The sequence below is a fragment of the Geospiza fortis genome, unplaced genomic scaffold (assembly GCF_000277835.1).
Source record: "Geospiza fortis unplaced genomic scaffold, GeoFor_1.0 scaffold26, whole genome shotgun sequence".
In the NCBI taxonomy this organism is placed as follows: domain Eukaryota; kingdom Metazoa; phylum Chordata; class Aves; order Passeriformes; family Thraupidae; genus Geospiza; species Geospiza fortis.
In genome coordinates this window covers 1,731,697-1,745,995 of record NW_005054425.1, presented here as the reverse complement: position 1 = coordinate 1,745,995, position 14,299 = coordinate 1,731,697, and the positions used below count along the sequence as shown (strand labels likewise).

Here is a 14,299-nt window from a genome sequence, read left to right as displayed (position 1 = left end):
GAAAGGAGCGTGCCGGGGGGGAGCGGCGGGGCTGGGAAGGGAACGGAGCACCGGGAGCGGCTGAGGGAGCTGGGAAAGGGCTCAGCCTGGAGCAGAGGAGGCTCAGGGGGAACCCTGTGGCTCTGCACAACTCCTGCCAGGAGGGGAGAGCTGGGGGGATCGGGCTGTGCTCCAGGGAACAGGGACAGGAGGAGCGGGACCGCCTCAGGCTGGACCAGGGGTGTTTCGTTTGGATGTTGGGAATTTTTTTCATGGAAAGGGCTGTCCAGCCCTGCCACAGACTGCCCTGAGAACAGTGGTGGAGTCCTCATCCCTGGAAGGGCTCAAAACCCACGTGGAGGTGGCAGCTGGGGACAGGGGTGAGATTAACATCCCTGGAAGTGATCTCAAAGGGCTTTTCCACTCTCAAAGGGCTTTTCCACTCTCGAAGGGCTTTTCCACTCTCAAGGATTCCAGGATTCCATGGACCTGTCTGGCTCCTGGTGCTCCCTTTGCATTCCAAAGTGTTCCAGGACACCCCAGCTGCTCCTCACCTGTGCCTTGACCTCCTGGCTCTCCTTGAGTCCCTGACCACCCTGGGTCCCCCCTCTGTGGCTGTGGACATGTCCCATTGTCCCCCTGCCCCCCCTGTGCCCAGGTGGCCTCACCCTTGAGCCAGGCCTTGCTTCCCTGCCCTTCTCACTGTGTGTTCTCCTTGCAGGGGTGTGAACACCTTCTCTCCAGAGGGGAGGCTCTTCCAGGTGGAATATGCCATCGAGGCCATAAAGGTACTTTTAAAAAAGCTTCCTTCAGAGTTTCCTTCAAAAATTGGAGAGTTTCCTTCAAAAATTGGAGAGTTTCCTTCAAAAATTGGAGAGTTTCCTTCAAAAATGGGAGAGTTTCCTTCAAAAATGGGAGAGTTTCCTTCAAAAATGGGAGAGTTTCCTTCAAAAATGGGAGAGTTTCCTTCAAAAATGGGAGAGTTTCCTTCAAAAATGGGAGAGTTTCCTTCAAAAATGGGAGAGTTTCCTTCAAAAATGGGAGAGTAGGGTTTCCTTCAAAAATGTCAGGGTTTCCTTCAAAAATGTCAGGGTTTCCTTCAAAAAATTCAGAGTTTCCTTCAAAAATTTCTTCAAAATCTCCTTTCCAAATCTGGGGCTCCTTCCAACCCCAGGCAGGGATTGTTCAGGATTTGCTGAATTTTCAGTTTTCTGTGCTTTTTGGCACAGACCAACAAAAGAACGCTGCATTTGACCTGAGGCTGTAAAGAAATCTTCCAAAACTGATTAATAACACTGGAATTACGAGGGTGGAGTTAATTAGAAGTGTGTAATATCACAGAATAGAGAACTTAAAGTTTGGGGGTTTAAAATACAGTAATAAATGTGAAGGAAAATAGAAGTTTTAGAGTGGAAAAGAATTGTTCTTCTTTGCCTTCTTCTTCATAGATTTGGGTGGTATTTTATGATTAAACAGAAAAGTCCACACTGCAGGTGTCAAGAAATTGATTATTAAGTTAAAAGAGAAATTAATTTAAGTAAAATTTTAATTAGATAGCTTAACCTTAAAAGACCTTATAACAAGAGATAGTTTTGTACCTTACTAATGAAAAACTACAAACCTCACAGGTGTGAGACTGTAACATTGGTAAGAAACAATAAACACCTAAATCTGAACACAAACTGTTATCAAATACCCTCAATCCCAACCCCAATAAAATAAAAACAAGAAACAAAGAACCCACAAGGACTAATCCAGGCTGTGTCTGTTTCCTCCAGCCAAACATCCCACAGCTCTGCTCTTTTATGGCTCAGGAAGGACCAAAACCCATTGATTTTCCCCAAAATTCAGTTGAATGTTCCCTCCCCTGTCCTACCAAGTGATTTATCCCCCCAAAAATGCAATCCAAAGCTGTTTATCCTCAAACCAAACCTAAACCACTTCTTGGGTGGATTTAAATGTAAACTGAAGGTTGTTAGGAGCAAGCCCACCTCTGCAGGGCCAAATGGCCTTTGGGGATTAAATAACCTTAATTTATAAATTTCCTTAATTTCCTTAAATATTCCTGTGCAGGGCCAAATGGCCTTTGGGGATTAAACATCCTTAATTGATAAATGTTTTAATTGATAAATATTCCTGTCTGTTACATTGATAGAATGTGGGTGCAATAAGTTTAAATTTGGAAGAAACAGGGCAAGTGATGAGGGGAAAAAGCTCTGAGGTGTTTGAACAGGTCAAGTGAGGAAGGGAAAAAGCTCTGAGGTGTTTGAACTGGGGAGAAGGGTCCTGACTTGCATCTTCCCTGGGTTCATTTGGCTCCTTGGAGCACTAAAAAGGGGAATAAAGTAATAATGTAACAGAAAAAGTAATACAAGTATCAAGGACTTGGGAATCAAAGCTCCCAGGGGGATGTTGGTGTCCATGCTGGCTTGATAAATTAACACAGATCTCCTGCCATCCCTGTGGCTGTAGGTGCAGCTTTCCAGGGACTCTTGGGGTTAAAATTAAACCCCATGCCTTGAAGTGGATGTTGGGAGGGAGCATTCCACACTGCAGCTGAGACAGTTGTGCAGGAAATTCCCTGGTGTGGGAGAGCTGGGAGTGCTGGGATCCAGGCAGGGCTGGTGGGGTCAAGGTGGGATGGAGGTAATTGTTGGTGGGATCAGGACTGGATTGAGTTTAGGAGTTGGTGGGATCAAGGCAGGACCAATGTGGGGTTTGGTGGGATTAAGTAGGATTGAGGTAAGGGCTGGTGGGATCCAGATTAGGGGTTGGTAAAACCCAAAAAGCCTCGGTAGGATCATGGTAGGATCAAGGTGGGATGAAGGTAATTGTTGGTGGGATCAAGGCAGGATTGAGTTTAGGAGTTGGTGGGATCGAGGTAGGACCAGTGTGAGATTTGGTGGGATTAAACAGGATCCAGATTAGGGGCTGGTAAGATCCAAAAAGCACTGGTGGGATCAAGGCAGGGCTGGTGGGCTCAAGGTGAGATGAAGGTAATTGTTGGGGGAATCAAGGTGGGGTGAAGGTAGGACTGTTGTAGGGTTTGGTGGGATTAAACAGGATTGAGGTAAGGGCTGCTCAGATCCAGATTAGGGGCTGGTAAGATACAAAAAGTGTTGGTGGGATCATGGTGGGATGAAGGTATTTCTGGTGGGATCAAGGCTGGATTGAGTTTAGGACTCGGTGGGATCAAGGTGGGGTTAAGGTAGGACCAGTGTTGGATTTGGTGGGATTAAACAGGATCCAGATTAGGGGCTGATAAGATCCAAAAAGTATTGGTGGGATCATGGTGGGATCAAGGTGGGATGAAGGTAATTGTTGGTGGGATCAGGACTGGATTGAGTTTAGGAGTTGGTGGGGTTAAGGCAGGACCAATGTGGGGTTTGGTGGGATTAAACAGGATTGAGGTATGGGCTGGTAAGGTCCAAAAAGCATTGGTAGGATCATGGTGGGATCAAGGCAGGGCTGGTTGGATCAAGGTGGGATGAAGGTAATTGTTGGTGGGATCAGGACTGGATTGAGTTTAGGAGTTGGTGGGGTTAAGGCAGGACCAATGTGGGGTTTGGTGGGATTAAACAGGATTGAGGTATGGGCTGGTAAGGTCCAAAAAGCATTGGTAGGATCATGGTGGGATCAAGGCAGGGCTGGTGGGATGAAAGTGGGATCCAGACCGCTCTTGGTGTGCCCGAGGTAGGATCAAAGTAGGGGCTGTTGGGATCAAGGCAGGGATTTGTGGGATCAAGGTGAGAGTTGGTGCAGTTGAGGTGGGATCCAGGCAGGGCCTGATGGGATCAAGGTGGGATCACAGCAGGATCCAGACAAGGGCTGCCAGGAGCCCCTGGGATCTGTCCCTGTGCTTGTGGCCCTGCTGACACTGAGGTGTCCTGCAGTCCTGGACTGGAATTGCTGCCTGGGACTCTGGGGAGAACAGGAGATTATGGAAAGCCACGTGCCCAAGCCAGAGCTGCAGAGGGATTTGTACTGATGTGGGAAATGCTCTCACCCTTAAAGGTTTAAAAGAGTTTAAAACTCTTTTCCCTCTGGCAGAGGAGAATTCCCAGGGCCTTTTACACTCAGCAGGCTCCACAAACTGCTGTTGCTTGGAGGATGTGCAGCTGGGGAAGGGGCTGAGGGAGCTGGGAGAGGGGCTCAGCCTGGAGAAAAGGAGGCTCGGGGGATCTTGTGGGACCCACTGGGTTCTCATGGGAATCCCATGGATTTCACCCTCCCCATAAGCTTTAAAATCCACCATGCCAAGCCAGAGTGGGTTTGTGTGTGGGTGACACAATTGAATCCAAACCAAGAAACTTGCAAAGAAGTCAGAGTTAGCAGTGATATGTATGTGAGCTGGAGCCTGTGGTGTTTTGCAGCTTGGCTCCACAGCCATTGGGATCCAGACCTCAGAGGGGGTTTGCCTGGCTGTGGAGAAGAGGATCACATCCCCCCTGATGGAGCCCAGCAGCATTGAGAAGATTGTGGAGATCGACTCCCACATTGGTATGGAGGAGGGATTCACCCCTCTGCATCAGATCACCCCTAAAATTGTGAATGATTTATGAGAAGAGTCCATCCCCTGGCAATCTGGGGAGTTGTGTGTTGGGATGAGCCCTCCCTGCCAGGAATGCTCATCCCTCCCAGTGCACACCAGCTCCTGGTCACTGGTTTTGCAGGCTCCAAGCCAGCAGAAAAGAGCCCCAGGAAGCAGAAAGAGGCAGCTGAAGCTCCATCCCCCTGTCTCAGTAACCTCCCTCATGAAAGCTCATCCCAAATTTAGCTCTGGGAGGGCAGGGAATTATGGTGGGCCTGGTTGTGCCCAGTTTCTCCAGGATCAATGATGCCCCCCATGCCCTGAGCAGCCCACAACGGGCTCATGACCAAATATGTCACCCTGAGGGGCAGGAAACCTCAAAAATTCCTGTGTTGCTGCTCCATGGGCAAGAGTCCAATTTCCTCCTCCCAGGAGCTTGTGAAGCAATCCTCTCCTCCCAGAGTGGGATCTGTGCTGGGATTCCTGTGGGGCAGCCAGGGCCCTTCCCAGCAGGTTGTTCTGGAGCAAATCTGGTTCAATCCCATGGAGACCTCAAGGCTGGAAAAGCCCTCTAAGATCATGGAGTCCCACCATCCCAAGGCCACCACTGATCCATGTCCCAAAGTGCCACATCCTCACTTTTTGAACCCTGCCAGGGATGGGCACTCCAGCAGTGTTCACAGGGCAGCCTGTGCCAGGGTCTGACCATGCTTTCCATGGAAAAACAATGTAATATCTGACCTGAACCTGCCCTGGTGCAGTGTGGGGTTGTTCCATCTTGTCCTGGGAGCAGAGCCTGACCCCTTGGCTGTCCCCTCCTGTCAGGAGCTGTGCAGAGCCACAAGGTTCCCCCTGAGCCTCCTTTGCTCCAGGCTGAGCCCCTTTCCAGCTCCCTCAGCCTCTCCTGGTGCTGCAGCCCCTTCCCCAGCTCTGTTCCCCTCTCTGCACATGCTCCAGCTCCTCATTGTCCTTCTTGTGAAAAGCCCAGAACTGTTCTCAGGTGTGTTCCCAGCAGTGCCCAGCACAGGGGGACAAATCTCTTCCTCACCTTCCCACTCAGGGACCAGCTCCTCCCTGCAGCCCTTGGTGGTTTTGAGCATTCTGGGAGAAAACACATCCCAAATAATGGGTGCAATGAGACAGGAATGACTCCTGGTTGTTCTTTCCCTTGCAGGGTGTGCCATGAGTGGCCTAATAGCTGATGCAAAGACTTTAATTGACAAGGCCAGAGTGGAGACTCAGGTAAGATCTGACATCTCTGTTCTTCAATTAGCAGCACAAACACCAGGAACTCCTTAAAAGTCCTGGGAAAGGGAAGATCATTCCATCAAAGAAGCTGGTGGGGAGCTGGAGGCTTGTTGGGAGCGCAGGGGCTGTCTGAGTGTTCTGATAAAACATTGGATATATTGGTTTTTCTTTTTATCCCCTTAAATTTCCTGGATGCCTCAGGTGCTTGGAGGTCCCAGGTACAAATCTGTGCTGCTGCAAAGGATTTTCTCCTGCATATCAGCACTTTTCCACCCTCTGGAGAGCTGTAACACATTCCTTCCAAAGCAGATATTGAGATAAATCCCTTCAGCCTTGCATTTCCCTATTGGCATCCCAAGCCTTAGTATCCAATTTTCTGTGGATTTTTGTACATCCCGCTCTCCATGATGCTTCCATGGGTTAACTGGCTGTGCCCTGGGTTCCACAGGGAAGTTATCCTTGTGTCCCCCACCTCAGCCATGCAGGGGTGTCATATTTTGGGCACATGGGGCTAATGGGAATCTTGATTTGGATTTTCCTGCAGAATCACTGGTTCACCTACAACGAGACCATGACAGTGGAGAGTGTGACACAGGCTGTGTCTAACCTGGCCCTGCAGTTTGGGGAGGAAGATGCTGACCCAGGAGCCATGGTGGGACTGGGGGGGATTGGGGGGTGCTGGGGAACCCCCCTGTGTCCCCCTGTCTGACCCATTCCCTCCTCTGTCCCGCAGTCCCGCCCGTTCGGTGTCGCTCTGCTCTTCGGAGGGGTGGATGAGAAGGGACCCCAGCTGTGAGTTCTGCTCTCTTAATCCAGGGAAAAGACCAAAGCTCCACTGCAAAATTCCCAGGCTGTTTTAAGGACTCAATTCTGGGATTTTCCTTGGGTTTATCCCATTATGTCCCTGATATGTTTGTTAATCCTGTTAAACCCTTTCCAGAGCCCTGCCTGCTTGTTTGGCATGGAAAATCATCATATCTGCCCCAAACCCTTGCCCTTTTTAATTAAAAATGTGGTTTCCTGGGGAGGAGGGAAGTGTTAAAGCTCTCCTCATCTTGAGTGTATTTGTACCTTTCCCTAAAGGACCGGCAGAGCCACCAGTAACATAATCCATGTGACATTCCTTGGGGAGGTGCTGGAGCAGCTGTAACCTGAACTCAGCGCTTCAAATGGCCCCACTGGAAGTGGGAAAGGCTTGGCACAGCCAGACCAGTCAGGTCTGCCTTCCAGCAGGGGAAAAAAACTTGCTGAATTTATTAAAAAAAAATTAGGATAAGATGGGCAATCCAAAGGGTTCTCTGAGGGAAGAGGGCAGTGTTAGAGTGTGTAAGCTGCCAGCCTGGGGATATGGGGATGTATCTCAGCTCCAGCTGTGCAGGGAGCTCTGGGGGGTTGGTGGGAGAGTCCTTGGGGTGCCCTGGGGTGGGATGGGGTGCAGGCAGTCACCCCCTGTCCCCACAGGTTCCACATGGATCCCTCGGGGACGTTCGTGCAGTGCGATGCCAGAGCCATCGGCTCCGCCTCCGAGGGAGCCCAGAGCTCCCTGCAGGAGGTTTACCACAAGGTAAGGGCTGCATTTGGGGTTGGGGGTCACCTCTCTGGGTCTGGGGGACCTCACCACCCCCCAGGATCCCCTCATTGCCTCCCCAGTGAGGATTTAGGGCTGGGCTGGAGAGGAGGGGCCTGAGCTGCTCAGGGCAGGATCACTCCTGAGCAGAGGATCCTGTGAGTAGGTGCTGAGGATCTCTACAACTGAGAGCTGCTCCCAGCACCTGCTCTCTGCCTGTGAGATAATCAAGGCCATGTCAGGAAGTTCTCTATAAATAAAAACTGAGCTCTGGGTGCTGCTGTCAGCATCAGGCTCTGTGTGGGTACAGCTGGAAGCATCCTGAGCTCACAGCAGCACCTTCAGAGAAGGGAACAGATTTTGTGCTGGAATTTCTGATCATGTTTGATTAAATAGAAATTTTTTGCCCCATGAGGAGGGAATTGCCCATTTTGGGTGGTAAGAAACCAAAACCTGATGGAAAGCACTATTAGTGATGGTGGCTGGGAAGACTCATTTGTTCACTAGAATTCTCCAAATTACCCAAATCCTGGACTCCCTGGATTCTCAGCCCTTTTTCAAGTGCAGAGTTAGTGAAACACAGCTGTGCTGCACATCCCTCTGGCTCTAGGGATGCCTGGGATTTATCAGATGAAATGCAGCATGGAGGATTCTGCCTGGAGGGAATCTGGCTTTTTGGGAGGGAATTGGTGAAGAGAAACAGCCCCTCCTGTCCCAAATGAACCATTTTAAAATGAACCAGATTTCTGTGCCCAAATGAACCATTTTTAACTCTCAGAAAGAGAGGATTTCACTGTCCCTGTGGATATCCCTGCCCTGCCTGCTCCAGGCTCCCAGGGATGCTGCAGATCCCTTGCTAAGCTGCTCCTTTGGCTGCCTGGCTCAGGGGATTTGGGAGAGGGGAGGCAGGGGGGCCAGGTGCTGAGCCTGCAGCTTGTTTGTTTTGCAGTCCATGACGTTAAAGGAAGCCATCAAATCTTCCCTGGTCATCCTGAAACAGGTCATGGAGGAGAAGCTAAATGCCACCAACATTGAGGTGAGTCCTGCTGGAGTCAGGATTGCCCCTGGAGCAAGGAATGGAGCAGCTCAGGGCTTCCTGAGCCAGGTCCTGCAGGTGTTCCTGCCCTTTTCAGCACATCCTGTGGGGCATTTTGGAAAAGTTGAAGCTTTTCCCCTTCCAGAGGTGCAGAGCCTGCTCTGTTTTCATGGCTGATCCATGTGGTATTTGCACCTCCTCAGGGTGAGGTGAAGAGATGAGTCTGACTCCATGTTCTTAGAAGGCTCATTTATTATTTTATGGTTATAAATAATTTTATGATTATAAATATCATTATATTATATTAAAGAATGCTATACTAAAACTATACTAAAGAAAGAGAGGATACAGACAGAAGGTTTAACAAGAATGATAATGAAAGCTCATAAATGACTCCTCAGTCTGACACAGCTGATGGTGATTGGACATTAATTAAAAACAATTCACATGAAACCAATCAAACATTCTCCAGACCACATTCCAAAGCAGCAAACCCAGGAGAAGCAATCAGATAATTATTGTTTTCATTTCTCTCTGAGGCTTCTCAACTTCCCAGGAGAAGAAATCCTGGGCAAAGAGGATTTTTCAGGAAATATGATAGTGACAGATCCAGGATGAGCAGAAGGGATTCTCTGACCTTCTCCAGTCAGCAGAACCCAACATACCACCCAGACTGCTTGTTCGTCCCCTGCATCTAACCATTCTTTTTTGCCTTGCTGCTTGTAATATTAGAAGGAATGAAAATTACCCAGCTCCTGGGCTGCTATATTAGTCCTGGGGCAGTGCCAAAAATCCCCTGGGCAGTGGGAGCAGCAAGGATCCTCCAGGAATGGCTGTGTCCCTGTGCCCTGGGGGCAGGCAGGCCCCACAGACCCCCAGAGCTGCTCCACAGGCTCCTTTTTGGGTGGGAAAGGTCCAAACCCTCTGCCCTGGCTGGGGTAACTGGCAGATGAGAAGCCAGGCTGGTGTATAGAGTTTGCTTCTATTTTGGGGGGGTTATGAGACACCAGACCTTTCCAAAGTGTGGCATTCTAGCTCCTGAGCTGCTCTCTCCTCCCCTTCCTTCCCTCTGAGTGCTGGGAAACCTTTTCCTAAACAACTCCAAGGTATTCACCCCATTTTTGTATTAAATGTTGCTGTGGGGGGACCATTCCTGGTGGGATTCAACTTCCTTTGGAGGGGAAGGCCAACAGCACATGGATACTTGGATAGTCTGTCCCAAAATCATGCCTTGTGGCTGGAATCTCCTTCCCAGGTGCTCTTCCAGCCCTTGGCCATACATTTTTTCCTGGTACAGTGCAGGCAGAGGAATGTGTACAGTATCCTGATGTCATGTCCCTGTTTAACAGGGCTTAACTGTGCTTGGCATGGCCCTGCAGTGGGGTGGATGGTGCAGGGGGGAAGGAGGAATGTGCTGAAAATTAAAAGGTTTCTATTGACTCAAGGCACCCCCTGGCTGAAAATGTGCCACCTGAAGAGCTCTTTGCTTCCTAGAAGTATGTGCCTCTCCCATTTCTTGGCTCTGGCCGTGCTGCTGTGGCATTTTCCATCTAGGAACAAAGAGAAGAAGGGAAAGTGTGGCTGTGGAAGAGTTAAATCCGTTGGTGGCAAAGGTCAGGAGCCTGAAGGGACTTCACAATTTAGATTAATGACTTCCCTGTGAAGCCTGTCAGGGAATGGTGAAGCTCTGGTAGGGAGAACGTGAGGGACAGGTGTGGAGAAGCAAAGGAATTGGTGTCTCTGCTGATTGTAGTGTTCATAAAGGGTTTTTTTTGTATTTAGAGCTGGTTTTGGTGCATAAATCTGGCTCTGGTTGGGCCCAGGATCAGTCCAGGGTGGTTTGGTGCCCAGAGCAGCTGTGGCTGCCCCCGGATCCCTGGAAATGTCCAAGGCCAGGCTGGACATTGGGAGCAGCCTGGGGCAGTGGGAGGTGTCCCTGCCATGGCAGGGCTGGCACTGGCTGGGCTTTGGGGTCCCTTTCAAACTGCTCCATGATTGGAGGGGCCTAAAGTGGCATCTCCAAGAGTCTCCACCTTGTCTGAGAGGTCTGGGTGAAACCTGGGCTGGCAGCAGCTCTCAGGCTGAGGTGGGGACTTTTCCACCTGGAAAAACTCCTCCTGGTACCTCCCTGCCCTGGATCAGGGGTTCCTTGTGCTGGTGAAGGGAGGGGAGTGTGAGAAATCACCCTGGAAGAGCTCTGGGATCTGCTGGGATGCTCCAGAACTTTCCTTCAGGTTATTGCTTGCATCCATACCCTTTGATCCTGGAGAGTCAAACCATGTGCCCAGTGCCTGTGGGTTCAGGGGCATCCCAGCCCATCCCATCCCTGTCCTGATCCCATCCCATCCCTGTCCCTGCTCCCATCCCATCCCATCCCTGTCCCTGCTCCCACCCCATCCCAGCCCTGTCCTGATCCCATCCCAGCCCTGTCCCAGTCCCAGCCCATCCCATCCCTGTCCCTGCTCCCATCCCAGCCCTGTCCCAGTCCCATCCCAGCCCTGTCCTGATCCCATCCCAGCCCTGTCCTGTCACAGACATATTTTATGGAAAATCCTTTCATTAGGATCTTTTCTCCTGAGAAGCTTCAGCTTCTCCATGTTTTGCTGCTTTGGAATGTGAGCTGGAGAATTATTTACCCAGCATGTGAAATTGGTTTTACTTGATGACCAACAACAGCCACCTGTGTCGAGGCTGTGAGCAGCCACAAGATTTTATTATCATTCTTTTCCATTCCTTGCTAGCCTTCTGATGAAATCCTTCTATACTTTAGTATAGTTTTAACATATCATTTTCTTTTGAAGAAAATGATACATTATTATATTTATTATTTTTATATATGATTTTATAGAATAATTTTTATTGTATATTATTTAATATATTTATTATTTTATTATATATATTATATTTAATATAATATATATAATAAAATAATAAATCAGCCTTCTGAAACACGGAATCAAGATTCTCATCTCTTCCCTCATCCTGGGATCCCTGTGAGCGCCACCACACCATCCTGTCCCCATCTCAGCCCTGTCCTATCCCCATCCCAACCTATTATGGGATAGCCCAGCCCATTCCAGGCCATCCCAGCTCTCCCTGGAGCCCTGGCATTTCCACTGGCACAGCTGTCCCTGGTTTGGGCTCCCATCCCTGAGCCAGCTGTGAATATTTCTGCTCACGTTTCTCCTCCAGGCTTTCATTCAAGTATCCCTCATCCCTGGTGCTGCCTCTGGAATGTTTCTGTCTGCCCTGGCTCTGTGCTGTCCCTGTTTTCCTTAGAGATCTCTGCCTCAGTTTCCCTGAGCCCCTTCAGCTCCCAGACAGGATTTGTCCCCTTGGTTCCTGGGGGAGCAGAATCCTTTGCAGAGGAAGGAATTCTCTCCTTGATGTCTTTTCCTGACTCTGTGCTGTCCCTGTTTTCCTTAGAGATTCCTGCCTCAGTTTCTCTGCCTCAGATTCCCCAGTTTTTCTGAGTTCCCTCAGCTCCCAGACAGGCCAGGATTTGTCCTCTTGGTTCCTGGAGGAGCAGAATCCTTTGGAGAGGCAGGAATTCTCTCCTGGGAGTTTTTGATGTCTTTTCCTGACTCTTTCCTGTCCCTGTTTTCCTTAGAGATCTCTGCCTCAGTTTCCCTGAGCCCCTTCAGCTCCCACACAGGATTTGTCCCCTTGGTTCCTGGAGGAGCAGAATCCTTTGCACAGGAAGGAATTTTCTCTTTGATGTCTTTTCCTGGCTCTGTGCTGTCCCTGTTTTCCTTAGAGATCCCTGCCTCAGTTTTCCCAGTTTTCCTGAGTCCCCTCAGCTCCCACACAGGATTTGTCCCCTTGGTTCCTGGGGTTGCAGAATCCTTTGCAGAGGCAGGAATTCTCTCCTGGGAGGTTTTGATGGCTTTTCCCCCATCGAGTGGGAGCAGTTCCCACTAAAATTCCCTGCTGCTGCTCCTCTTGAGGAGGCTGAGTCAATTCAAAGCTATTTGTGCAGCAGGCAGCTATTTTAGGGCACCATGGAGCTGGAATGATCCTGCTGGCCTGGCAGATCAGGAGAAGGAACAGCTGCTCCCTGCTCTCCTCAGCCACATTTAACCCCTTGTTCCTTCTCTTGCAGCTTGCCACGGTGGAGCCTGGCATGAAATTCCACATGTACACAAAAGAGGAGCTGGAGGAGGTCATCAAGGATATTTGAAAAAGAGGGAGAAACCCCCCCAAAAGCTCAAAGCCCTGCCCTGACCAAAGGAACTGGTGCAGCTCACCCAGCTCCTGGGATTTCCCTCCCCACAGCACCTGCATCTGCTGCTCCTGCCAACTCCAGAGGTTTTTTTACCTTTTCTGGACAGAACTGAGCTTTGCCCCAGGAGGGAGTGAAATAAATAATTTTGTTACTCTCATTGGGCTCCTCAGCAGGGGGGGGAAGTGGGAAGGGAGGGATTTGGAGCCCAAACTGGGGGTGGATTGGGACAGCAGCTGTGCCAAGGGCACTGCCAGGCCTGCTGCAGGAGTGAGTCTCCCTCTTGTGGTGCTGTCCATGGGGAAATCCAGGTGTCATTCCACTCTTCTTTTTAAAAAATAGAGAGTTTTTAATCTGTTCAGTGCATTCCTCCCTCCTTCTCCAGTGTTTTTTATCTTTAAAAGAGTCCCTGGAGCTCCATCTGCTTCCCTGCAAAGAAATCTACACTCAGCCTTGGGCTTTGTGTTTCCTTCTGGTAGGGTTTGAAAAAATCTTGTTAGATCAGAGCCCCCCAAGCAGAAACAGGGGTCATGGGCTGAGGCAGCCCCTCACCACTGAAATCCTGCAGGTACCTCTGGGGTTTGAGTTAACCCTGTTTTTCACCAGAAAATTCCTGCTTGTCCCACTTAGTTTTTGTGTTCTCCAGCAAAAATCTCTCTCTGTGTCCTCAAAACAGTGTCTGGGAAGCAAAGCTGGGTCTGGTAAGGGAATAAATTAAGATTAAAAGAGTATTTTCCTATAAAATCATGGCTGTGGGATAAGCCAGCTCTGCCTCAATCCTGGCAGCTGGCTCTGAGCAGGGCAGAAGCCTGGAAATGAAAATCCAGGATAAATTACAATTTCAAATTATGATTTCAGGATAAATTATGGTAACCCCCTGAACCAAGCAGCAGTGGCTGGTGTGGAAGAGCTGGATAGAGCTGGGACAGGCATTGTCCTGGGAAATAGGAATGCTGGAAGTGAGGAAATGGATTTCATCAAATCTCCCCCCACCTCCAGCTCTGCCTTTTCCAGAAGGAAGAATCCCTGTCCTGCTGGTTTTCCCCTCTCTTGCCGTTGCCAGATGGATTCAGGAAAGGAATCAAGTCTGGAAAATCAGTTTTTGGATCACCTCAGTTTCAGCATAGCCCAGCACCCTCCTGGAATTCCTGGGAGAATTCCTGTCTCCTCTCCCAGAGCTGTTTAAAGGGAATAAATTGGATCAGGTGCTGCCCTTAGGAGTTGGATCCAACACCGGCCCTGCAGGTGGAACCAAATTACCTAAGTGACCTGTTCATGGCCTTTTCTCCTTTGGGAAGGTGTTGGAGTTCTGGATGCTGAGAATTCCAGACTTTCTGTGCTGACAGGCACTGACCCCCAGGAGAACACTGCATTGACCTGAGGCTGTGGAGAAGCTTCCAAAATGGAATGACAGAACTGGGATTGTGGGTGTGGAGTTTGAACAGAAGTGTGTGATATCACAGGGTGGAAAACTTAGGAGTTTAAAGTTTTGGAATATAGTAATAGATACAAAGCAAGATGGAGGTTTTAGCCTGAACATGAAATTCCATCTCTAGCCCTTCAATCCTGACCTTGGCAGAGGTAGGGAAGGAAGGAAAAGAAAAGAAATTAAAGAAAGACGGATTTAAATAATTAAAAATCAAATTATTTAATTATTAAATTAATTTAAATAATTAAAAATAATTTAAAGTTATTAAAAAATTTAAATAATTCCTC

At 49.3% G+C, this 14,299-nt stretch overlaps 2 protein-coding genes across 2 annotated transcripts in view; one reads left to right on the top strand and one right to left on the bottom strand.

Annotated features, from left to right (window-relative positions):
* The window catches only part of SYPL2 (synaptophysin like 2), a 9,310-nt gene extending 8,556 nt beyond the window's left edge, over nt 1-754 (bottom strand). Inside the window, exon 1 of the mRNA XM_031061752.1 lies at nt 683-754. Coding sequence (XP_030917612.1) covers nt 683-754 — 72 coding nt within the window. The remainder of the gene's footprint in view (nt 1-682) is intronic.
* Nucleotides 612-12,941, top strand: PSMA5 (proteasome 20S subunit alpha 5). Its single transcript, XM_031061781.1, has 8 exons — nt 612-767; nt 4,353-4,479; nt 5,685-5,752; nt 6,303-6,410; nt 6,492-6,550; nt 7,220-7,322; nt 8,275-8,361; nt 12,464-12,941. Exons 2-8 carry the CDS (start codon nt 4,431-4,433, stop codon nt 12,539-12,541), a joined length of 552 nt encoding a protein of 183 aa, XP_030917641.1. The 5' UTR covers nt 612-767; nt 4,353-4,430; the 3' UTR covers nt 12,542-12,941.
* Nucleotides 12,942-14,299: the final 1,358 nt, after the last annotated feature.

Excerpts from the sequence above, each read along its gene's own strand:
- PSMA5 (XM_031061781.1), top strand. The coding sequence starts at position 4,431 with ATGGAGCCCAGCAGCATTGAGAAGATTGTGGAGATCGACTCCCACATT. Across the intron at positions 6,411-6,491 it reads ATGCTGACCCAGGAGCCATG|TCCCGCCCGTTCGGTGTCGC; the intron begins GTGGGACTGGGG and ends TCTGTCCCGCAG. Across the intron at positions 6,551-7,219 it reads GATGAGAAGGGACCCCAGCT|GTTCCACATGGATCCCTCGG; the intron begins GTGAGTTCTGCT and ends CTGTCCCCACAG.